At 56.1% G+C, this 25,140-nt stretch overlaps 1 protein-coding gene across 2 annotated transcripts in view; it reads left to right on the top strand.

Annotated features, from left to right (window-relative positions):
* Crmp1 (collapsin response mediator protein 1) overlaps nucleotides 1–25,140 on the top strand; it is a 141,662-nt gene that overhangs the window by 32,032 nt on the left and 84,490 nt on the right. For both annotated transcript variants that reach the window (XM_010641802.3, XM_033758771.1), the window contains exons 11-12: nucleotides 2,952–2,997; nucleotides 3,539–3,660. In XM_010641802.3, the coding sequence (XP_010640104.1) occupies nucleotides 2,952–2,997; nucleotides 3,539–3,660 (168 nt within the window). The remainder of the gene's footprint in view (nucleotides 1–2,951; nucleotides 2,998–3,538; nucleotides 3,661–25,140) is intronic.

Consider the following 25,140-nt stretch of genomic DNA (forward strand, 5'->3'; position numbering starts at 1 on the left):
CACGTGCAGGGAAGACACCGTGACTACAATTCAGTGTCCCACAAGTATCACGTGTGCACCAGCTTTCTGTCCTGGGACCAGATGTCTGAAGATATTGGTGCTGAGGGGGAAGGTTGGCTGTTGTCTTCCGGAGGGTACAGTCCGTGGTTACTTGGCGCTGCTGTTTCTGGGCAGCGGTGGCAAGGCAGAAACGTCCTAGAGGAACGGTGTGGCAGAGGGAGCTTCTCAGCTCGTGGCAGCTGGGAAGGAGAAGGAGACTCACAGCGGAGAGAGATTCAGCCGTGATGTCTCCAGTGGTCCCCTGATGAGATGAGCGCCCCGTGACCCAGTCCCTTCTCTTGGTCCCACCTCTGCACAGTGCTACATGGGGATTGGGCTTTAGCACGTGAGTCTTTCAGGGGGACGTCTTGTATTTAACTATGGAGCTGACGGTGTCACACGTGCCTCCAACTTCTACCCTTGCCTGGCAGCCGGTGTGGCTTCCCGGCAGCCTCCTATCCATCATTCCAGGCACAGATCCGTGGGCCTGGCCAGGCAGCTGCCCCGAGCACCATTGCGCATGGCACGCGCGGGGGGACTGTCCCCTTTGCTGGAGCCTGGGCGGCTCCACAGCCCTCTGTGTGTCGCCAGTGCCTGGCTGCAGGGACTGTTTGCTGAGCAGTGAGATAATCAACCTTGTGACTGAGGCTGCCCCTCCTGTGGGCTGACGGGAGCGGAATGGGCCAGGTCAGGAGTGTCGCCGGACAGCCCCTGGGCGGGGCCGTGCCAGGCCACTCCAGACTGAGTCCCTGCAGGGGGGACCTTGGGGCCATGAGGTCTGCCTGGCACCGCTTGGCCCCTTGGTCAGAGCCAGAGCTTGACTTCAGGGCTGCAGACTCCAAGTCTGTGCCACCCGCCCCACTGATGCCCGCGTGCCCCACGCACTGGCAGCGTCTCCACTTCCAGGCCCGGTTCTGCCTGAGCTCTGCGCTCACCATGGCCCGACGGTGACTTTAGTCTGCTCAGCTCTCCCAGGGCACCTCATTTCTGTGGTCCGGAAGACGCAAAACCCTGGCTCTGCCACTTCCTGTCAGTGTCCACTGAGCACCGCTGCCCCCAGCCAGGCCTGGTGCGGGATGTGGGTGGAAGGGGGACCAATGCAGAGGTGAGGGTCGCTCCTTGTAGCAGGGTCATGAGGGGGCCCACAGGGGTTCGCCTTGTATGCGCGTGTCCCGGGTGAGACCCTGATTTGCAGAGCTCGGAGTTCTCATATGTGCAACGGAGGTGCTCCCACCTGCCTGGCAGAGGTGCCTTCTCCGGGGGCTCCTGGGGCCACGTCCTTAGCCCTGGGCCTTAAGACGGGGCCGGGGGGACTGTGCCTGTACTGCTGTTCTGCGTGCCGGCTGTGAGTGAACTGTGGGAGCCCCTCGGAGGCCAGCACTGCTCTGATCCCCTTTTCCAGATGAGGACTCTGAGCTCGGTGGGTACAGGTCCATGCAGCCTGTGTCTCGCTGAGGGCACTGAGCTGGGGAAAGTGGGCAAGCAGTCAGGTCTGGTGCCTTCCAGCACCCTGGAAGGCTGCCCCTGTTGGAAGTGTGTGGAGTGTGGCCAGGTATGCAGTGATAAAAGGGTGTTGCATTTGAGAAACTGAGAGAGCCTAGAGCCAGCTGCAGGGCAGGGTTCCAGGAGGAGGCGCGGTAGGAAGGGGTTCTGCACCCCGGGTCTTGCACCCACTGGCCACCTGCAGGGACTTTGCACCAGGTGCCTCAGTGACCTAGGGTGTGGGGGCAGCTTTGGGGAGATGGCTGGGGTGCTGGGGGTTCTGAATCAGGCCCACAACGAGGGTGAAGGTTGCTCCTCCCCCTGGTAGCTGGCAGACAGCAGAGCGGGTCCAGAGCTCCCCAAGGGGCAGTAAATGTCGCCACAGGGAGCACAGATGGTGCTCCCAGTGGCTGCCTTGGCACTGGCTGACAGAGGGCGGCCAGCAGCTGGAGAGGCACTGACAGGCTTTGGGGGTGTGGGACAGATAGGGGCTGTCCTGGCCCCAGAGCTGGACTGGGGAGTACAGGACCCTCCCTGTGGGGTTTTTCACCCCGGTGCTCCCTGCCCTGGGGCTGCCCGGCCGCTGGAAGGCTGCCTCCACCCACCCACCACGGAGTAATGCTGCGAGGTCTTGGAAGAGACCTGACTGTCACCTGAAGTAGGATCATCACAGCTCGGATTGCGGGGCAGTTACTTCTTGGGGCTCTGTGTCCCAAAGCCCAGGGCCCAAGCCGAGACCGCTGAGGATCAGATAGTTGTTTTCCGGTTAGCTCCCACCTTGTTTGAGGTGTAGGGTATTTTCCAGAAGTGCACATGGGGCACAGCAGGGGAGCAGGGAGGAGGAGCCACACCCGTGCCCTGCTCCGGTCCCCTCATTGCTTTTGGAGGGTGGAGCCCTGGGTCTGCAGATGCAGCCCAGGATGCTGGGCCCAGCCCCGGGTGAGGGGACAGAGGCTGGCACCGCAGGCCCCCGACCCTGCCTAAAAGTCAGTTTAATGGCTTTGGGCCCTGGTTCTGCTTTTGAGGGGCTGGTGGGTAACCCACAGAGTGCACAGAGGGGCTCGAGATTGCACCCCCAAATCCCAAGGCAATGAATCAGAGGCTCAGAGGTGCCGGAGCACCGCATCCTTTCATTTTATTTATTTAGTTTTTATTATCAAATTTGTGTGTGGGTTGGTCCGTGTCTGCAGTACAGAAACTTCTAAAACACATTTATTCCAGACTCACACTGGAAATTGATTTGAGTAGAGGAATGGAATTGTTTTGTTCCCGGCATGCCCCGAGGACAAAGCCAAATCTGAATCCAGCCTCTTCCAAGGTGGTGGCCGGCAGTGCGGGGCCAGGCCGGAGCCTCCCACACAGGCAGAGCCCACTGGCCCAGCCCCACCCTCTGGCTGCAGTCCACCCTAACCCGGTGCCCTTCCTTCCAGGCCAGCCCCCTGGACGCGGGCTTCGAGGATGCTGCCGCAGGAGGAGGTGAGTGTCGCACGGTGGCCAGAGGAGAGCCACCCCCTGCAGTTCCTGACAGGCAGGCAGGGGAGGGGACGGAACCGGTTCTCCCTTCCTCAGCTCCTGGGCCCGCCTGGGAGGCACAGAAGGACCCGTGTGCCGCAGCCCCATCGTCCTGTCCCCTGTCCTGGAATTCATCCCCAGTAAACACTCCCACGCTCAGGAAAGCTCTGTGGGGACCACTGTGTTCCCCAGCCCAGAAAGAGACTGTGGGGACACAGGATGTGTAGGAGCAGAGGTGGCGGCCCGTGCACTGCAGGGACCTGCAGCCATCAGGGGAAGTCAAGGCAGGCAGGCAGTGCTCCAGGATGCCCGAGACCGTGACAGGGTCACTGGGGATGGGGCCCTCACAGAGTTCCGAGGCACAGAGAGGGACCTGCCGTGGTCACGGAGAGCTGAGCGTGGCTGGGGTCAGCAACAGAAAGAAAAGGCTTGCTCCCAGGTTCGGGACTCTGACAGTAAAAATAGATTCCTGGGTAGAGGATTGATTGGGAATATTCTCTTCTAGCTCAGGAATATCTGCCAGATTCCAGAATGGACCTTGTCCTCCAGAGCCCATGGCGCCCGGGGTCCTGGCCTATCCCCAAGGCTGAGTGGCCAGCACAGACAGCCCAGCCGGCGTCTCTCAAGGTGAGAGGACTCTGCCAACTAATGTTGTGCCATTTTTTAATTGAAAGGACAGCATGCGTGCAAAGTCTAAGTGTATAGTTCATCCAGTTACCCAAGTGTCAGGTCGCCAAGAAAGTCAAGGGATGGAACCTGACCACTACCCAGTGAGCCCCCGGGTTCCTTATTCCTGGCTTCTTTCTGCTTTTTATTTTTAGTGTTTTGGTTTTGGCCAAGTCGTGTGCTGTGTGTCTTGTTGTTTTCTCTCAAGCACTGGACATCACGTAGGAGAGCCCAGAGGACTGACTTGGGACCCTGCCTGGCGGTCACTCCATGCAGGGCCACTTTTGCAGTGACAGGCTGGCCCGGAAGTCACCTTCTCACAATAGGGCTGGGCAAAGATGGGTCCCAGCCCTGAGATGCTGTGCCCAACGCTCGCTCCCTCTGCTGCTGGGGCACGGGAGCCCGAGGGCACTCAGGGTCCTCTCCCCTCTCGCCGAAGCCCCGCTCTCCCGGGGCGGGGAATGTGCCCTGATGCCTTGCTCTCTTCCTGTGGCATCTTTCCTGCTTACGGCTTGGTAGCTCTGGATGGTTTGAAACAAATGTTTTACTGTATCTCCCCCAGATTTTCTATTTGTACTTACTGCAGGATGGGTCCCTCAGGACTGTGCTGGCTCCGATAAAACTTATCTAACTTATGAGCTTTGAGGTCTAGCAGACCCGGGTCCAGACCCCAGCAACTGCAGTGTGATATTTCACACTCTGTCTCCTTGTAGCTCCCCATACCTGTACAGTGGGACAACAGCAGCTGCCGCCATCATAGGAGTAAACGTCAGGGAGACAGCTGTGTGTGCTGGGGGCATTACAGGTGCAAAAGAAAAAAAAAAAAGCAGCCATTGCTTAGGGGAAGCTGATAGTACTCATTTCATTTCAATATTCTATGACTTTGTCCATCTCTTATCCACATGGCTTCTCTCCGGTTTCCACGATTACATTAGTTTTTAATCTAAAACACAAAGCGCCTCTCGGGTTGTTGGGATGCTCAGTGAGCTTGAGCATACGGAGCGCTGGTTAAGGTGTAGGCACAGGATGGAGGATTCAAGACGGGGTGCTGCTGTGATGGCCCCGAGCTCCCCTGTTCTGACTGGCGGGCTCAGTCGTGCTGAAATCCTTGTCTACGGGCGCAGCCTCAGGACCTCCTTCGCAGCTTTTCCGTCCTCCCGGGACAGTCAGTCAGACCTGGTGTTCATTCTGAGCTCGAGCAGGCGAAAGGCACCGTGTGCAAAGGGAGCGTCTGCCGAGAAGCGGTGGGTGCGTGCTCACGGGGCCTGGGGGGCTCGCGTGGGGCTGGAGCAGAGAGGATGGAGGGGTGTCCTGGGCCACACAGTTCGAAGTGGCACAGCTAGGACCCCAACCCAGAGGGGGACCTCAGAGCTGGTGCTCTGACCATGACGTGACCAGGGCACAGGGGGCCCACATCTCACCCTGGAGCTCCGTGCAGGAAAGAAACCTCCGACGCCTGCTCTCACAGACCCTGGGCTGGAGTTTGGGGACACGGGGGAGCAGGAAGCAGTGAACGGCGAGACGGAGGTGCAGCTCGGCACCTGATGCCAGGGTCTTCAGCTGTTCCGAGTCCTTCAGCGTGGGCCCCCTAGGGTGGACAGCTCCGGGGGAGGCTCCTGTGGTTGTAGATTTCCAGTCTAAAGGGGTTTGTGCGTCTTGGTGGCAGAGGCTGACACGTTTTGTCCCTGTGTCTGCCCAGCGCCTGGCCCTTCAGAGGCCTCTGAATATGTATTGGATGAATAAGGTGGGGGTGCTGGCCTTTTTTCGAGAAGGTCGCAGGCACCTGGTCTGGCTCTGTGTGTGGCTGCGGGCTTATTCCCATTCAGGTGTCACGGGCCCCTGCCCTGGGCGGAAGCAGATTGGGTGCCCACGGGGCCAGCATGGGGAGGGGCACGCTAGGAACTGTGCCAGGGCATCAGGGACCCAGAGCAAAGGAGGCCACAGAGTTCGGAAGGGCAGCACGTCTGTCACGTGTCGGGCATAGCGTCACGTGGTTGAGCTGAGCGAAAAAGAAGCAGGGCAGGCTAAGGAGACACAAATGTCCTGATCAGGCTGGGAAGCCTTTCGTGATGAGTTAGCCCTCTTTAACACACAAGGGTCGATCCAAAAATACGGTGTGTGTTTAAATCTCAAAAATTAGGACAGTACAAGCTCATTGCTATTGCTCCCCTCAAAAAATTCACCTGTGCTTCGAATGCACTTATCCTGTGGTTCTTGCCACTTCCGGAAGCCACTCTGGAGTTCTCTTTCCTGAGTCCTCAGGAGGCGTGATGAAAATGCAGTGAACACTGCTGCCGAGGGCCATCGGGGGGGAAGGACCGATGTGGTTCTTGCCACTTCCGGAAGCCACTCTGGAGTTCTCTTTCCTGAGTCCTCAGGAGGCGTGATGAAAATGCAGTGAACACTGCTGCCGAGGGCCATCGGGGGGGAAGGACCGGCTCATAAAACACGACGCTGTGTCCGCGTCCACCTCATGCACCGGAGCTGGCACTGTGTGACTCCTGACTCTTCCCCCACGCGAGGGAAACGGTTTGAACCAGTGCAGCACATAGGCAGCCGTGACAGCTCGGCTGGACACTCAGGACCGAGGGCGTCCAGAGCTGCTGCGGCAAGTGGTGAGGACGATGGGACGAGCACATTTCGGACGAGGGGGAGGATTCTGAAGGGGATTCACGGCAATGTATGTTTGGCTGTAATCATTTGTTTAAAATTTTAAACATCACTCTATTTTTTGTCGAACTTTGTAAGCCTGATCCATCACCCTCCCACTGAGGCCCCATTGCCGTGTCCCCGGCCTCAGCGGCAGATGTGGCTGGGGTGGCTAGGGTGGGAACCACAGTGAGAGCTCAGGAGCCAGCAGGGCTGGGTTTGGGTCTGGCCTCTGCTTCCTTTGCTGTGTGGCCTCGGGCAGTCAATCGCCGCTCGGGTTCTTTCTTCATCCGCACGTGGACTCGTGACGTCTACCTCCCCGGGTAGCTCTGGAAGGGAGAAAATGAGTCCCTATGTGTGGAGGGTGGTCACCGGTGCGGGCACATCAGAAAAGCCCAGTTATGGTCACTGTCACAGTGAGTGGGCCCTGTGACGCTGCCAATGCCACACTATTTTTTCCTACAAAAATGCCCTGTTGCACAGTTTGAACTGTGATTATTATCAATGCCAAATAAAATGCACCAGCACCAAGCTGGTGTTTGTACTCTGTGTGAGATTACTCCCGCCAGAGTAACCTTGGGTTCCTAACATGCAGCGGTGCCCCGCTCCTCCCTAAAGCCCAGCTCACACACTTGCTGAACGGGTTTAGATCCAAAGTGCCCCAGATGCTCATGTGTCCTGAAGGTGACTGGATCCTGGGTGCTGTAGGAGGCGGGGCCCGGTAGGAAGAGGCCATCCCTCAGCTGTGACCTGGAAGGGTGTGTCCTTGTCCCTGGCTCCTCCATCTCTCTCTGCTTCCCATCTGCCTGCGCTGAGCTGCTCTCTCCAGCCTCAGCTCCCACAGTGCAGCTTCTGCCTTCGGGCTGGCCAGCCATGGACTGAATCCCCTGAACTGGGAGCCAAACTCAGCCTCTACTCTTTGAAGTTACGGACGTCAGATATTTTGTGCCAGGGATGGGAAAGTCGACTACTCACACCCTGCCCATGTGGGGTCTCTTCCCCCGCACTCTGTAGCACAGTTGGCATTGTATGCTTGCCACGTATGGAATGGCACCCTCAGGGCAGGGCTGGCCAAGCTGGAGCACCTGGAGGCTTGGCAGCCACCGGTCCCCACCTCTGTTCCCTGCCTGTGCTCTGTTTTCTTGCTCTGATGAGGCCGAGGGGAGGAAGAGACAGGAGAATGCGGAGGCTTCTGAGACACAGATGACCAAGGGCTGGCTCTGTGTGGGAGTGGCTGGTGGAGGACGGCAGGGTGTGTGTGTGTGAAATCAGATGGTCTGGGTGTGGCCCGGAGGGAGCTGGGGGCCTGGCAGCTCTTCTTTGCACGGGACATGGCCAGTGCAGTCCCCGAAGCTGCGTGCTGCTGTCCTGTGGCTCAGGGATCGAGCCCAGTGAGGCCTTTGGGAGAGGCCTGGGAGCGCTGGCCGTGATGGTGACACGCGGAACACATGCTTGCCCTTCAGCGCGAAGACGAGAAACTTCATAGAAGACCTGGGTCTGTGGGGCACTACCCATGGTGTAGCTGGAGTTCGGGCTGCTCGGGGAGGTCCTTCCAGGTGCCACCACTGACGTACCTGCACGTGTGAACCTGTTTAAATAGAAAATTAAAAAGAGGTAGAGAGAAAAATGCAGCTAACTTTTTACAATTATTTATTTAGTAAATAAAATAATACAGTAATCTACAATGTTCGAGTAGAAAGTTAAAATGGCCCGCAGAGCAAATTAATTTTGCATCGATTTACCCATTATGTTAAATACAGAGCTTAATGTAATTCCGCTGCAAAATCTGCACAGCGCTTTACAGATAGAAAACTGTTTACGGGAACCGGACCCAGGGCGCAGGCGCGGCCTGTGCTCCGGTGGTCTCCTGGGTCCCAGCGTGACTGTCTCCACCTCTTACACACAGTTGTGCCGAGTGGCCGAGTGCACTGATGTGTGGAAAGCACGCGGTACAATTCGCATATGAGCGTCGTGAGCTGGAGACGGGGCTGCTCCCAGGTGCACGAGGGAACCTTAGTTTACACACAGTTCGAAAGCACCGTCGTTCATTATCGTAACAGCGATCCGAACGCATCATGATAACAGTTAACTGGTGTAAGAACGGAAAGTACTACCAATCATATTATTAGTAATATTTTTTTACAGAATTCTTTACAAAACGTTACAGATGTTGCAAAGAACGTATTCAGTCAAAAAAAAAAACATTATAACAAACTGCAGATGTAATGTTTGTATTTCCATGTACTTGAATTTTGCTGGGTTAAAATGGAATAAATTATTACACTATCCTTTTCCTTTTGGCCAGTAACGCCACCCAAAAAAGGTGCCCTGGGGCGGACGGCCCCCTTCGCTCCCCTGCCCGCAGCTCCGCCTCTGCACTCCCCAGTCAGGCACCCCTGGTGGCTGGGGCCATTGCTGATGCGATGTCAATGCCACCCTGGGACCTAACAGCAGGATGCAAGCAAAGGGCCGGGCACATCTGATGCCAGGTACAGAAAGTGCTCCCAAGGGCCCATTGTCTTTGTCCTGCTGTCCTGGGATGCGAGGTGGGACTAGAGGGTTTGTAAATGAGTAGAAGCACAGAGCAGTCCCTGCCTTCAGCTGTCCCCGCCCACGTGGGACCGGGAGCCAGCCTGGTGACCCTGGTCGCCCTGGAACCCAGACTCCCTGTGCGAGGTCTTCAGGGGATGGTGCTGTGCCCCCAGCCCCCAGCCACTGTTCTGCGAGGCTCCTTGCTTTCCACCGTGAGCTCAGACAAAGCCTTGGCAGCAGTTTCTGGGTCAATAAATCACCGCTGGAGTTATAAATCTCACAGCTCCGCTCCTTCTCCAGGGCCATTTCATAGACTCCATGAATATTTGAAGCAGAACCTTTGGAGAGGGCTTTAAGAAATTGGTAGCAATCAAAGCCCTCATTTAGTGGCAAGTGCTTTTGCCTGGCTCAGGGATTTGCGTCCGCTGCTGGGGCTGTGCCGGCTGGGTTCCGAAGAGCTGAGCTTTGGGAAACGCCAGGGTGGCAGCACAGAGCCTCCGGCATGGTGGTCCTGGTTCTCAGCCAGGATGGTGTTTACCCTGCTCAGCCTAATGTGGCCGAGTCTGGAGACATTTGGTGATGACAGCTGGGAGGCGGCTGGCCCCAGTGGGCATTGGGCAGGGACACTGCGAGATGCACTGAGCCTTGAGGACAAAGAGCCACCCAGCCCAAGTGCCACTGTGTGGAGGAGGAAGAGGAGGAGGAGGTCGACAGGACTGGCTTAGTAGCTCCTAAATTGTCAGTGACAGGGAATAGTTTCATTTTCCTCCCTGTGTTAAAAGACTTGTCTACTCAATGAGATACCTTATTATATTTAAACATATTAAAAGCACACCATGCCTGCCTCACAAGCACAAGGTCCTGAGTTCCATTGCCATTACCAAAAACAAAACACAAAAAACCCTCAGAAGTAACCAGAGCTCTCTAACTGGTCTGTTCACTCCAAAATTGTGGCTGTCAGGCACAGTGCGGTGTGACAGCGGTGGAGGCTGATGCTGGTCCCTTCCCAGGGCCCTCACAGGCGACAGGAGAGATGCACACATGCACTGCTTGTCCGCAGTCAGAGGCTGCCTGTGTCCCAGAGACAGGCGGCAGAGGGGTCAGGGCGCCTGGTTTAGGGGCCTGGGGAGCCAGACACAGAACTTGCCCTCTGAGTGCTGACCCAACCTCTGATTAGGGAAGGGGCCTGAGGGGCTTGCGGGAAAGGCGGCTACTACCTTCCTCTGTTCCTTCCTGGAAGCGGCTTTTGCGCTGTGACAGGGACCAAGGGCCCTAGAAGTAAGCAAGGCACACAGACTTCGTTTTAGCTTTTATTTTGGAAGGAAAAGCGCAGAGTTCCCACACACGTTCACTGTCTCCCCTCACCAGCACGACGCACCTCGTGCAGCTAGCCACAGTGCAGTTCTCTAAACCAGTGGATTTTATTTCCGCTGAAGCCCAGGTGAGATGTAAGCAAATCACCCTGAGCTGCTACCACTTCAGTGAACTTCGGGGCAGTCAGAAGAGCTATCATGCCTTTCCATATGTCTTGGGCTGATTCACCAGGAATTCATCCACCATTCTTTCATTCATGAGGATTCACAGTCCTGCCTCATGCTTGCTGGGTCCGAGGGAAACGCAGGAGAGAAGATGCCTCTTCTCCGTTGCCAGAGAGCCCTTGGGAACCCTGTGGCCCTAACACTGCTGACAGAGGCCCCTGTTGGGCATGCACTGCTGCAATCACTTTAAAATTTATTTTAACTGATAATGCAGGCTCCCTTTGCCATGTCAACTGTCGTTTCTAATGGTCAGGTTCCTGCAGAGCTGGTTTCTATGTTGGCTTTGTGATCCTTCCCCCTGTGCCTTTATTTTGGGACAATTTTATGTATGGGCCTGGAGCGGGGTGCAGCGTGGAGCCACTGCCAGGGTCCGGGACGCTCCCAGAAGACTCAGAAGTCAGGCACTGGACATTTCTGCTCCCTTCCCCAGAGAGAGAGCTGCTTGGGAAAATCCATGAATGGAAGCCACGGCGCTCTACACAGTTTGGCCCTGGGATCCTGTAATAAATCATGCACCAGCCTGAAATGCCACTGCTGGCTGTGAGTTCCCGCCTGGGGCTGTCACTCTCAGGCCCCTTAAACTGAGTCCTAATTTGCACCCTGACTCCCCTTGCCACTTTTGCAGCATGGGTGGCAGACTCCAGTGTCCTCTGCCTGCTCTGTAAGCTGCAGTCCTTGGCAAAGCACAGTGGCCTCTGCCACCCCTCGATGGGCAGTTGTCAGATGCCCCGGGGCCAGGAGACTGGAGGGCAGGAAGTTGGCCTGCAGGCACTGCCGCTGTGTCTGACCTGGAGACTTCTGGAGATGGGCCGGATGGAGCTGCCCTGAGGAGTCTGTCCGTAAGGAAGGGCTTCCCCGAGCCAGTGGACTGGCCAGCAGGGTCAGCCCCCCATGCCAGCTTCCAGGCAACTCCAGCAGGGCACACTTGGCCCTGGGCCAGGCAGGAGGCCTGGCCTGCGGTGGTTTCCCTGCCTGCAGCCTGGCTCACCTGCCCTCGGGGAGGTGTAGCAGGAGCTCAGAGGCTGCAGCCATCTGTCACCCACGCCCCCAGGTCCTGACACCTGCCAGGAAGGTCGCGGGGCCCTGCTCCAGGCCGCTGCCCTCCAGGTGTCTGAGGAGACACTGTGCCGCCTGGAGCATGACTGGGCAGATTCGGGGCCCAGAGGTGGCTGCACAGTGAGAAGACGACAGCCTTCCCAGAGGAGGAGTCCCGCGCCATCCCGGGACGAAAGCTTCTGCACATGGCATGAGGTCACGTGTGTCCCCAGTGCCACCCGCTCCCCTTGAGATGTGCTGATCCAGCTGGGCATGGCCCGGGACCCCCGTCTTCTCGGGTGGCTAAGTCGCCGGGAACAGTGAGCACAGCAGCAAGAAGGTGTGTGCACCGGGGGATCTGGTGCTCACAGTTCCTCTGATGCCATAATCCTGGGCCACCGGGTGGTAACTGAACAGCCTTTGTAATAGTCCTTGTCACCGGGCGCTCACAGGGACAACCCCTCCTTCACGACCTCCCACTTCCGTTTTCGTCATTTTGCTTTGCTGGGGCTGGACGTAAGTGACTATTTTGCTTCCTGACCTCTATGAAGGGCGGCCTGTTCCTGTCTCCGGTGCCCACGAGGGCGGGGACTCAGGGCAGTCATGACCTCATCCGGAAAGCCGTGACCTGGCCATTGCGGGTGGCGGAGAAAGTGCTGGGAATCTGAGGACTGTGGGCAGCAGAGAAGGTGGCTTTGGGCTCGGCTAGGAAGGTGATATAGTGAAGGGCAGGGTGGCATCACAGAGGGCAGGTGCCAGGCACTGTGCTCTGCCAGGGAAACCTCCGGGGATGGAAGTCTGGTGGTTACAGAGGACGTCAGGTGAGGGTGTATCGGGCACAGGCTGAGGGCGCATGGACAGGGGCCCACGAGGCGCGGCTGCTGTGTGAGCCCCGAGGACGTAGGCCTCCGTGCCTGTGAAACACTTGCTTCCTCCTAGTGTTGTGGGCAGGGAGGTGGTCGTGGTAGTGGCTGCCTGTGGTGCACCGGAGAGGCCCTGGGACCAGGTAGGAGGTACAGAAGTACCCACATGCTGTCTTTGCACCAGGGTCTTAGTTGCTTTCTTGTTGCTGGGACTTAGGACCCAACTGAACTTGGGAAAAGTTTCCTTTAGATTTGGGGCTCCCTGCCGGCCCTTCTAGAGTCGCGCTGGGCCACTGTCTGCCCTTCCCTAAATGCCATGTCCATCTTTACACTCATTTGTACTGTCTGGAAAGGAGCCAGTCTGACACCAGGTAGCTGCAGGCCCCAGAGCCCTCGCCCTCTGGCAGGGCTGCTTGGGAGGCCTGGGTCCCAGCCTGGCACAGACACATGTTGTGTCCCTGCTGTGTTCTGGTGCTGCTGGTGAGAGATATGCCGGGCAGGGGCGTGACATTCCAGCTGGGGGCTGTGGGGCTCCCTGTGGGCAGTAGGGGTGAGCAGACCTGCCCCCCACTTTTCTCAGGCCATTTTATCTAGTGGTTCAGGTTGTGTACTGAGCAAGGCTGGCCCAAGGGCAAAAGGGAATAAAATGTAGCTCCGCTGTCCCCTTGACAAAGTCTGTGCCCATATGCAGGACACTGTGCCTTTTCCAGGGCCACAGAGAGGCCACCTCAGCCCTGCCAGCCCTGTGAGAGGGAGGGGGCATGGCCCTGTGACCGTGTGGCCTGAGGAGGTGCCAGGTCAGCGGCCTGAGGTCACAGGGCCTGGGGGAGGAGCCTCAGGAAACAGTAATGCGGAGGCCGGAGCTCTGGTGGGAAAAGAATTTACCTGAAAGAAACGGAGTCAAAGAAAAGCATAACAGGGAAGTGTGCGCTCTGTGTGGGCCGGTGCTGTGTTTAGGGGGAAATTGAGGCAGGAAGGAGGGGTGGCTGGCTGACCCAAAGTGGCTGCACTCTGTCCCATGCCGGGTACCACAGGCGGCCCTGGACCTCCCTGTGCTGGGGCCCTGTGCGGTCCCCACGTGCTCTCAGGCCAACTGAGAAGTGCAGAGCTTCAGGGAGCCTGTGGGGCAGCCTGATGAGACAGAGGGGTGGTGGCATTCTGCGCTTACTGATGTAGCTAGGGAGCTGCTGCCCCCGTGTCTACCCATTTCTTCCCCGTACCTCAGTTGCCCAAACACCCTCATCCGGGTCTCTTGCTGGGAATAGCCTGCCCCCACCCAGCGCGTGCCAGATGCCAGGCGAGCCCTGAACAAGGGCCAGTCACTGGGTTGCTGCTTGCTGGCTGGGTCTCCAGGGTCACTTGTAGCTGGTAAGTGACAGGCCAGCCGAACAGACTTCTGACCTCTCAGTTGTACTCCAAGTGGAGGCTGGGCCTGCCAGGCTGGGCTGGGGTCCGCCTGCCCATATGTGGCTCTTTCTCAGGCTGGGAGCCACCAAGCCTGGTCTCTGGCTGGCACAGGAGGAGCAATGGAGCACATAGCACCTCTGACCGCCAGCTCAGAGCTGACCATCCCACTGCCAAAGAAGTGACAGGGACAGTTGGCCCCCAGTGGGAGCTGTCCTCGGGGAAGGGTGCCCAGCAGAAGGGCCTGTGAGTGTCAGCACCTCTCCCGAACTGTTTCCTCTAATGTGTCAGAGACAGAAGTATAAAACAGTTTAAAGGCCCTGACTGGCTTTCTTTGCACTCCTACAATGAGCCAGAGTTTCATTGCACAGGGGATACAAAGTGTTCCAACGAGGGGGTGGGCTTTACAGACAGAGGTGCTTGGGAAAAGCAGAAAGGACAGAAACAAGATAGGCCCTTCAAAGTTCCGGTCACCTCCCGGGCTGCGCTTGCCCACTGGATGCATGAATGAGCGGCTGGTTTTATTTCAGGGCTGCCCCCAAGCATGTCTTGTATTCTGGTCCCTGGTGCAGACTCCTCCAGGTGAGGAAGTGTCATCATCCGCCCCTGGGTGCTCTTTGGGAGGCACTGTTCCTGGCTGGCATGGCGGAGTGCCACAGTGCCGACGGCAGGGCTGCTCAGGACTTGCTCCTGGACCGGCACCTGCTGACCGTGAGCTGGGCCTCAGGAGATGCCAGTGAGGAGGGGTGGGAGGGTAAGGTGGACCTGGAGTCCCAGGATTGGCCATTGGCCAGGCTCTCCCTCCTTCCTGCGGGGTGTCGCAGCGCTAGTTCTTGGAGGAGGGGATGCACTGGCACAGGAAGGGATGCTGGGGAGGTGGAGAGATCGGCCCAGAGGGCTCTGCTGGCAAAAGATGGAAATGAGGCCTCGGTCCTGAAAGCATTTTACCCTGGAAAGTGCCAGGCGCCGCATGAGCAGACTGCGGATGCAAGGAGCCGATGTGGGCTTTGGTGTTTGAGTCGGGAGGGACCGGGTTCCCTCCATGCTCCGCTGTCCGCCCACTGTGGCATGGAAACGAGACCCGTGTGGTGTCATTCAGAAGCATTTCTAAGTCCTCACCCTGTGTGCGCCCCGCAGCAGGCCAGGATGACTCTGGTTCTGTCAGACACCGAACGTGATGACTGATTTCACCCACCCTCCCTTCTGTCTGAATTTCTAATTATCTTATAAATGTGGTAGCTAGTGGTTTTGTTTCTGCAGGTTATTCTGGTCAGGCTCTGTGTCAGGTCCTCTCCCTGTGATGGGCTGGTGAACCTTGTTTGTGGGAAAACAAATGTGACATACAGCGGAGCACGTTCCCCATGGCAAAAGAAAAAAAAAAGCGGCGGGGGATGTGGCTCAGTGCAAAGGGTCCAGGGTTTAATCCCCAGTGCTGCCAACAAACAGACCATTCCTGCAGTGGCTGTGGGGGCAGGAGGGGCCTCCTACCCCAGTGGGGAGCCCAGGGAGGGATCCCCAGGCAAGTTCAGGAGAGGCCAAGAGCCTAGTCTGTCCACGACTGTGGGGGGACAGGGAAAAGTCTGGAACCCAGTGACATCCAGATGACCAGAGCCTGGGGCTGTGACTTCTGGCTGCAGCCTCTGTCCCGTGGGCTGTGACAGTTTGTCCGAGGTGCCTGGCGAGAGAGGGGCTCAGGCCTGGCATCTCCTTACATGTGCTCTTGGCACCCGGGTGAGGATGAGGACTGGAAGCCGGTACCTGTTCAACACGTTGGGAAACTGAGGCACGGTGAGACTGATGAGCCTTCTTCGCGTGCTCACTCGGCTGGGTGGAGGCAGGCTTCCTCTGACTGCCAGCTCTTGTGGAACCTTCTAGAAAGCACATCGGGGCTGTCCCAGAGTTCCCTTCCTGGGCTTGGATGCCCACACCATGGTGCACCATGGTGCACCCCAGTGCACCCATCAATTAAGTGTGGGGCATGGCAGAGGCTTGGGCCTGGGGTCCAGTTCCTCAGGTGCTGATGGCTCTGCTGTGCGCAGGGCGGTTGGGGAACTGGGGAACAGCTGTGCTGTCTAAGACGCCGGTGGGGGTCCCCGCCCCGGATGCCCAACGCCACAGCAGAAGCTGCCGGCATTGCTCATCAGCCCAGAGCTGCCCACGATGGCCTGGGAAACGGGAATAAATGTGCCCAGCGCCAACCTAGCCTACACAGCAGGCAGTAAGAGGCGTATTTTACATGACACTTTCGCGCTGCTGCAGCTTAAGGTATATTCACTGGAGTACATTTGGAAACTACTGAAAGTAAAGCAACCCACACGCATGAAGAGGTGTTCGCTGCCCGCATCTTGACACTTAGCCTCTTCCGGGCGTGGAGGAGGCCTTGTACGCGCTGACCGTTCGCGGCAGTTTGGGGAATGGCACCCACAAGCCGTGCTGCAGGTACGGGTGGCATTCGGCCAGTGCAGAGGTGCTCGGTGCTCGCTGTGGGAGACTTGCACGGCCCTTCTGGGCCTCTCTTCCCTCATCTGTGAGACAGGAAAGGCGGCCCTGTCACCACTGACTCGCAGGAGAAACGGAATTGATAAGGCTGAGCGCAGCCGGCGAGCCACGCGCTCTCACGGGACAGTCGCGAGGGTTCTCATTCCATTATTGATCGGTTATCATTATTTAAGCCCCCCACTCTGGGCTGGGCCTTTTCCTCACAGGGCACCACATTTGCTTTCTAAATGACGCCACCCATTTCCCAGAGGCCGGAGCTGACTGAGCCTGGGACTGGGCCAGGACCCCCAGCACCCCGTTGCCCTCCCCTGCCCCTCAGCGGCACCGCCTTCATCTGACTGCTCCCTGGGGCGCGTGGCTCAGCGGTAGCCTGTCAATCCACCTGCAGCCCCCAGTTATCAGCCGCCAGCTGCCACCTCGCCCCAGGCCCCTTACGCAGCTGGGACCCAGCATCCCTGGCCCCCACTCCCCGGCCAGCACATGCCTGGTATTCCATGCCTGCACCCACAGTCAGTGAAAGCAGGGAACTTGGATGGGACCCCAGGGCCCAGGAGGACAAAGAGGAAATGGGGTGTTTAGTCCAGAGGGGACTTGGGGCCCCCAAGCCCCAGGAGATTGTAGTGGAAAGGGGGTCCCAGGGTAAATGGGAAATTGGACATGACAGGGTTCAATCTTTGTGAGACCTGGGACACATTGATTCCCTCCATCCAGGGCCATGCTGCCTCCCAGCCGTGGGGTGAGGACAGCAGGGAGGAGCTGCACTGAGCCGCTGTGTGCCCAGCACAGGCTGAGACCCCAGGCTCTCGCCCACTGCTCTGTAGAAATCAGCGCCCTCACTTCCCTTCCCGGAACTTACCCAGGCAGTACCAGCACGGGCACCAGTGGGCCTCTGCGGTCTGGTCAAAGCAGGGGTGGCAGTGCCGGTCAGGACAGGTGACTTCCTCCTGCCTGGAATGGACCTGCTTTATCTTAGCTCATATCGGAGTCAGGCGACTCCCGGAGCCCGGATCCTCCGGCCTCTTTCATGGCTGTGTCTTCTACGCTGGAAAATCGTTTGGGAAAAACTGGCCAGGTCACTCAGGGGCAGCGATAGTGGTTACAACTGGGGATGGCTGTGCATGGGTCCCTGACCCTAGCCCGAACCTCTGCCCCAGGACCCTGTGGCCATGCGAGCTCCGCCTCTTGCTGGGCGGGGGAGCTGCGGATAGATGGGCACACGGGAGGGAGGCCCCTGTGACCCCTCTGCGGAGGCCCAATGGCTCGCCAGGGCCTTTAACCTGCACTCACATCACCCGCACAGCGAAGCAGCCAGCAGAGCGAGGCCAGGACCTCAGGGTCACCAGGAGCGTTCAGGCCAACAGTGCAGTGGAGGACACCGCGAGGCAGTGTGGTTCTGGCGAGCAGTGCATTTTGCATTTTGGTGAGGGCCGGCCACACAGGAAGGCTGGGTTTTGCAGACCCCAGAGCCCCAACAGCACAGGGGCTCTCAGTGCCAGGGAAGTGGAGTAGCATGGCTGCCCTCAGTCTTGCGGCCCTGTTGAGTGCCTGCATCACAGCGCCTCTCCATCCACACACTCATTGCTACAGCCTTTGAACATTGAAAGCCTACTCTAAGTTCTTGGTTAAAATGTGAGCTACAGAGTTGAATATAGTTGTACATGCCTATAACCCCTGCTCTCTGGGAGGCTGAGGCAGGAGGATCTCAAGTAAGCCCAACCTGGGCCACTAGCAATTTAGAAAAAAAAAAGAAAAAAAAAAAAGAGCTAGAGATGTACGGTAGCTCAGTGCAAAGGCCCTGGGTTCAACTCCCAGTACTAAAAGTAAGATGCTGTTCTGAGTTGAATGGAGTGGTTTGCAGCAGAAAACCTCTCCACCAGAGACAATGAAAAAGGCTATTTCATGAAAAACATAAAAATTATCCAACGAAATGCTATAGCAATATAAAAAAAAAAGAAAAAAAAAAAAGAGCTAGAGATGTACGGTAGCTCAGTGCAAAGGCCCTGGGTTCAACTCCCAGTACTAAAAGTAAGATGCTGTTCTGAGTTGAATGGAGTGGTTTGCAGCAGAAAACCTCTCCACCAGGAACAATGAAAAAGGCTATTTCATGAAAAACATAAAAATTATCCAACGAAATGCTCAGGGGGAAGATGAAGGAGTCAGGATTAAAGGAACTGTATTCTAGGAGCGGGGAGTCTGTCGCTGGGCTCCTTTGCCATGTAGGGACAGGGTACAAGGCTGAGTCCAGTGCTGCTGCTATTTCCCATCTGCAGTGTTCTCCATAGGCCCGTGGATTAAAGACTTGGTCCCAGCCATGGTGCTTTTGGGAGGTGTGAAACCTTTAAGAGGAGGGGCCAAGTGGGAGGGAGTGATATCACTGAGGGCTTTGGCCTTGACAGAGCATTGCTTCTGCCCTTCCTGGCCCCCATGAGGTGAGCAGGTTTGCTCCCATGTGCTCCTCCACCACAGGCCTCAAATCAACAGGGCCAAGAAACCCTGGTCTGGATTTCTAAAACAGTGATCCAAAATAAGCTTTTCTTGTTTTTAAGTTGATTATCTCAGGTACTTTGTTATAGTAACAAAAGGTAAGGATCAGCCCTGGTCCAGAGGACAGACAACCCCTGCTGGAGACCACAGAGGTGAGACCGGAGGGCTTTGAACCCTGGCTGGGTTGCCGCCCACACACGTGCCAGGTCCTGCAGCTGGGCAGGGCCTAGAGGGAGGAGGAAGATGGAGGAGGGGCTGCAGCGGCCGAGCCAGGCCGCCACTGTTTTCGTGAGGAGGCTTTCGGGGGAGAGGGGCTCCTGGCCGAGGAGGGCCAAGTGGGAGCTGCAGCAGTGTGGTGACCACTGGGCTTCAGGAAACCGTTTGGGTTTAGTAGCAAGAGGACTGGAGAGACAGAGAGAGCAGGCAGAGGGACAGTGAGGGTGGCACCGGTGGCTGTGGGCCATGGCTGGGCCGGTGGTGATGGATCTGTCCCATTCCTTTCATAAATCAAAGAAGCTGATAAACAGGAGCAGGCAGAGCAGGCTGGCGACTCGAGGAAGGAGCCATCTGTCTCGGCAGCAAACCGGAGACGAGGTGCAGCAGAGGCGGGAGAGAGGCATCATTTGTCTTAAGTGATAAAAAGGAAGCAAAAACTGACATTATATTATGAAAGGGGCTTGACAGGTTTTTGCAATGAGAGAGAAGAATTTGTCTTGATCAGTGGGATATTAAGCAGAATTGAAACTGGGGATGGATTCAAATTAAGTTTAAAAAAAAAAACAAACAGTATCCTAAGACTTGGGGATAGATCAGCCTGGCTGTCTCATTACTGAAAATGGAGTCTCAGGGAGAAAAATGGCTTATTCAAGGGATCCAGAAACCTGATTGCAAAACCTACCTGTTTTCTTTCTTTTTTTGTTTTTGAGACAAGGTCTCACTGTGTAGTTCAGGCTCGCCTTGAACTCCTGGCAGTCCTCCTGCCTCAGCCTCCCGAGTGCTGGGATGACCACCACGCCTATCTTTCCCTCTCCGATGCTGGGAAGTCTTGTCTTTTCTCACCTCGGGCTGCCTCCGTGGCTCAGATGGCTCCTCGGAGTCCCTGGACTGAGCCCCTCAGTAGCAGAAACTCTGCAAGCCTCCCTCTTCCTACTGCCATACAGTTCATCTTTGATGCAGGAGTCGACAGCGTACTTTCAAATTCTTACTGTTTGGATTTTTTCTTATTTGTTTTCATTATTTGCATTTTAATTGAGTTGTGATCAGAGAGTATGGTCTATAACACGTCAGTCCTTTTACTTGTGAGGACTCGCTGTGTTCCCAAGATCACTGACACATTTTGCAAATGATGTGGGCATGTTTGAGAATAACCTGTGCTTGGGTACTGCTGGTTTCACACTTCCAATTATGTCCATTGCGTTAAATTTGTTAACGGCATCTTTTGAATTTTCTCTGTGCTTATTAGTATGTTTTTACATACGTAATCTGTCAAACTCTGAGGAAGATGTGTTTCAACAGCTAACCGTAATGATAGATTTCACAATTTCTCTTTCTGGTTTTCTCAATATTTGCTTTTATATTTTGAGGCTGTGTTATTCAGCGCACATCCATCTATAATTTTGTCAATCTTTGCTTCACAAAATTAGTTGGTGACTGTTACGCTTGGACAATGCTTTAATTGTGCTTTTGAGTCAGTTTTAGTATTAATATAGCTCTGCTGGGTTCCTTTGGATAGTGTCTGCTTGGCAGAACTTCTAGTCTCGTATAGACAGCGTTTCTCATCTTCTTGCTTTGGATGTGTCTCTGATAAAGGCAGAGAGCTGCATTTTGAAGTTTTAAACTTTAGAATGACCTCTGCATTTTAAATGGTTTAGTGCAATTACGGTTGTTATCATGGCTATATTTCTTACTTTTCTCTTTTCCTGCTTTCTATAAAACTGATTATATTTTCTGTCTCCTCCTTTTCACCATAGGTATACATCATATTTCTATTTGTTTAGCAATTACTCTTTTGAATTTCAGTGTGCAATTTTGGCTTGATATTTCTAACTTCCTCTGCCCTGGGATCCTGTAGTACCCTAGAAGGCTTTAGTTCCACTACCTCCTTTGGTATCTTTTGCATTGCCTGGTAATACAGTTCCTCCCTGCTTTTGTAATTCTCAGCGTCGTCACTATCGTTTTTACGTCATCAGTTCTTGTTTCGATGTACTTACGTCTTTGCTTCCCTGTTCTTGTACTTTAATTTTCCCTTTTGGATTCAGTTTAGTTCTCTCTGGAACACATTCTTTATTGGTATTTATTATATTTTCTGGCAAGACCGCTGGGTAAAACATGCTGTCTCTGCCTGAGGATGTTCTGCCTGCAGTGTGAGGCGATCATTCTTTTCCACCGCATGGCGCTGCCTCACATTGGCTCCTGCTGGCTTCTGTCAAACGCCTGTGGTGAGGCAGTGGCCGTGTGGTATTTTTCGGCCTCCCTTGTATTGTCCTTAGCATCTCCTCCTTGTCTTTAGGGTTCTAGATCTCTGTGACGAGAGATATCTTGATTTTTAAAATTGTATTTCTCGGGGCTTATGATTTCTGCATCTAAGAGTTTTCATCTTTCGGTCTCCCTGGACAGCACTGACTCAGGCAGATGTAGGTCACTGTCGCGATCTCTCCCCCTGGAGCTCATTAGCCCTGTGGGGCTGCATTTTCCCCTCAGTGTCCCACAGTCGCTCTCCAGTTCTCCTAACTCTGCCTCTCTGAATGTTAGTGAGGTGCTCTCTTCAGATGACTCCACGCGTTCCCTGTTTCTCCTGTGGGGTGAAGACTCTACCCGGGCCGTGTGATCTCTGTGTGCCCTGTGCTCATCTCTGCAGTGGGAGCCACCATGACGCTGCCCTCCTGAGGGTGAAGGAGGTGATAGAGACAAAGACTGTGCCGCGTGAACATCAGACACGATTTTCATTGTCTTGAGAGTCCACTTTGTGGTCTCTACCCAATAGTTCTGCGATTGGGTGTTCTTAGGACCTGGCCCTGCTGATGAATGCACGTCCTGGGACAGGGCACCCAGCCCCTTCCTCTCCGTCTCTTCCCAGCCTACATGAGGTAAGCAGGGCTCCTGTGCTGCCCAGCGTTGTCATGATGTCCTGTGCCACCATCTGCCCAATGTAACAGGGCCAAGCTACCATGGACTGCACCTCTGAAACCAAGAGCCAGAATGAACCTTTCCTCTTTAGAAGTTGATTCTCTCAGGTACTTTGTAACCATGATGGAAATCCGATGGACACACTTGTCACCTCCTAATGGCCCTCCAAAGGTCCTGGCCCAGTTCTGCCTCCAACTCTCTGCAGCTGAGGCACTGTCTCTCACACCGATGTCCCGTAACTGGCTTGTGGCCCCGTGACTTCCTGTAGAGCATGTTTTCTCTGCCTTGCCATGTGAGAGTGCTCTGGTCACCGTGACACAGAAGACAGGAGCCCTCTGGTTGGTACACACACACACCTTGCACAGGTCCAGCTCAGTCGGGTTCTGGGACACTTGTCAAATGGACAGTCCACCCGGGAGGACCCCAGCCCAGACCTGCTGTGGGGAGCCCTGAGCACCATGTTGGAGCCTGGCCGTCACTGTGGGACACTGCCTGGTAGGGGACACGATCATCTTCTGCAGTCAGTGCACACATATTTCCTGTGCACCCCGCAGCCTGGGTTCCCTGGCCCAAGCCCAGCAGAGAGTAAGGTGGGCCAGACCTGCCCTGCTGGAGCTCATGGGCCTTGCTCCTCCAGGCCAGGGTGTGTGTGTCAGAGGCTGCTGGTGCTGCAGCTGGAGGCCTGAGCTCATGTGGTTCTGCCAAACTCCAGGGATCACAGATGATTCCAAGGGAAAAAAACCGAATAAGAGTTCAGCCTACTGGGCACAATGGTACCTGGTTGTAATCCCAGCATTCTGGGAGGCGGAGGCAGGAGGATAGCAAGTTTGAGCCCAGCCTGGACAACTTAGTGACATAGCAAGACTCTTTCTTAAAAAAAAATGTAAGGGTGGGAGGTTAAGAATATAGCTCAGTGCAAAGGCCCTGGGTTCAATGTCCAGCACCACACACACACTTACAGTGGCAGTGTGGAGAGAAGACTCAGCCTAATCCCTGCTTATTTTCCTCCTAAACCTTAGTCACCAAGCCTCGGTCCCCTCATCTGCAGATTGCTCTCCTCAGATAGCCACTGCGAGGGACCCCAAGATGTCCCAGATCAGAGCGGACCCTGCCTGGAGCACGGGCTGCTGAGCGCTGTCTAAGCAGCTGACGGGTAGTCATTCGCTCAGCCCTAGCGATGGATGACTGGGCAGCCACACAGTCCACTGTGTGTGCTACAGCTGGGGAAACTGAGGCACCGGGTACTCAAGTACTTGGGATCACTCAGTCAGAAAGTGAGTGCTGGGATTTGAACACAAGTAGTTGAGGCCCAAATCTATGCTCCTTGCCCTACGTGGTGCAGCCTCTTGAGTGCATCAGGGACCGGGGTGGTTAGGAGGGGGATTTGCAGAGGAACGGAAAGGCACAGAGAAGGCAGACAGGCCAGGTGACAGGGACATTGGCCAGGGCTGAGGAGCCCGGCTGTCCTGCAAGGGACGACAAGCCACGAGCCCTCTGAGGAAGAGGTGCAGTCTGTGGTCTCAGGTCTGTGCCAAGGTCCCCGTCAAAGGGGACCACAGACGACTTTGCAGTCGATGCTCTTTGCACAGAAAGAGAATACAGACGAGGCTCGCATGGCTCAGATACTTACCAACGGTGCTGTGCTGGCCTGAGCCTCCTGTCGCTGCCTGTCATTTGGGGCCAGTGCTGCCTGAGAACAGCGTCCTCCGTGCTGCGGCCACACGCGGGCTGGGGACACATGCAGGAGCGGGCTCCAGCCCCACAGTGTGTGGGTGCGTGGGGAGGGCCCAGCACAGGAGCCGCTGGAGCCTGTGCAGGGGAGGGGGAGCAGGGGAGTCCCAGGCCCGAGTTCCAAGGTCACCAGGTCTGGCCTCAGCCTCCGGTGCATCCCGGGTGTCTGTGGGGCTGTAGTGGCATGCGCTCATGGCTGGGACTGCCTTTATAGGGTGATCTTTGCACGTCCCTGCCACTCTCCGTGCCAGCTCCTTCCAGGGGCCGGGAGCTCTTCCGAGGGAAGCCGATCTGGAGAAACGGTAGAGCAGAGCACAGAGCGAGTGCTTCTGCCATGGACCGAGTGCCTGCTGTGTGCAGCGTCCACGTCAGGCCCACACCTGCGTCCTCCCATAATCCCATCTAAACCCCACGGAGCAGGGAGCCCTGGAGCTGCTTTCTATCTGGGCTAAATGGCAACTGCAACCCGGGCTGTCTTAAATATGTGCGTCCACCACCACCATCTGGCGGCTTCCTCTGGGGCAGGCGGCCTCCCGGTCACCTCCGTCCCCGCCCACTCCCTGCAGTCCTCCGGGTGTGGTGCAAGGAAGCGGGTGACGGGGAACAATGACATTCAGCCCCGAGCTGTGGCCGGGGTCACTGGCCAGGTGGGTGTCTGAGTTACACCTGCTGTGTGGCCGAGGGCTGATGGGTGGAAAGTCATACCCTGCGCCGAAATCAGCTCTGGGAGGAGGCCACGGCGGGGTGTTGGGAAGAGCTTCAGATGTGGGGTCACAGGCTCTGGCCGCTGGTCGTGTGCCGTGTCCTGGCACGCCTCTCACCTGGCTTTCCCTGTGGGCTTTTGCACAGTTGGACAGAAGGTGACAGCCACAGCAGAGCGCTGCATGGGGGGGGACACGTGTCAGACACAAAGCCAGAGGGCGGACTTTTCCTTCTTTCTGTGCGACCTCTTCGTCCTCGGTACTGCCTGCCCGGGAAAGCAGCGCTATGTTTCTAAGCATCGTGTTTTCCTCTTCTGTGGAATGAAAATACATGTGCCGCTTGGTTCAGCTGGATCCACTCATCGTATGCGGCCAGCGCCATCGGTGGACCTGTGGACACAGGCGCTGCAGAGCCGGCTGCCCACTCCTGACCGGGAGCCGACTGGGCGCTGTGCCCGCTGTCCCTGCCCAGGACCACTGGAGAGGATCCGGCCGCACGTCCCTGGCTTTGGAGATTTAAAGTTGAAATTCAGACTCGGGGTCTGTCGAATGCGTATCACTTTCCCACCATGGTAAAGCTGAAAGATCCTAAGTTGAAAACTGGGCGGTCTGTAACGATCTGTCTGTTGTTCCATCTTAATTTTTTCCATTTTTATTTTCTATTGCAGTGAGCCCCGGTACCTGTGCCTGGCACATCTTAGTTCTTCTTTCTCCCCCACCCCGCTATCTCTTGGTCTCTTTCCCATTTGCAAAAGCTCTGTCTCCGTTTCTGGTGATCTGTCCTTTTCTTTGCTCCTATTTATACTTCTGGTTTCTCCCGTAGAGAAGCCGTCAGTCGCCGCATCTTCCTACGCGAAGGGAAGATTCCCAGGAGGGGGC

Source organism: Fukomys damarensis, unplaced genomic scaffold (genome assembly GCF_012274545.1).
Source record: "Fukomys damarensis isolate Sample0158 unplaced genomic scaffold, DMR_v1.0_HiC HiC_scaffold_35, whole genome shotgun sequence".
NCBI lineage: Eukaryota > Metazoa > Chordata > Mammalia > Rodentia > Bathyergidae > Fukomys > Fukomys damarensis.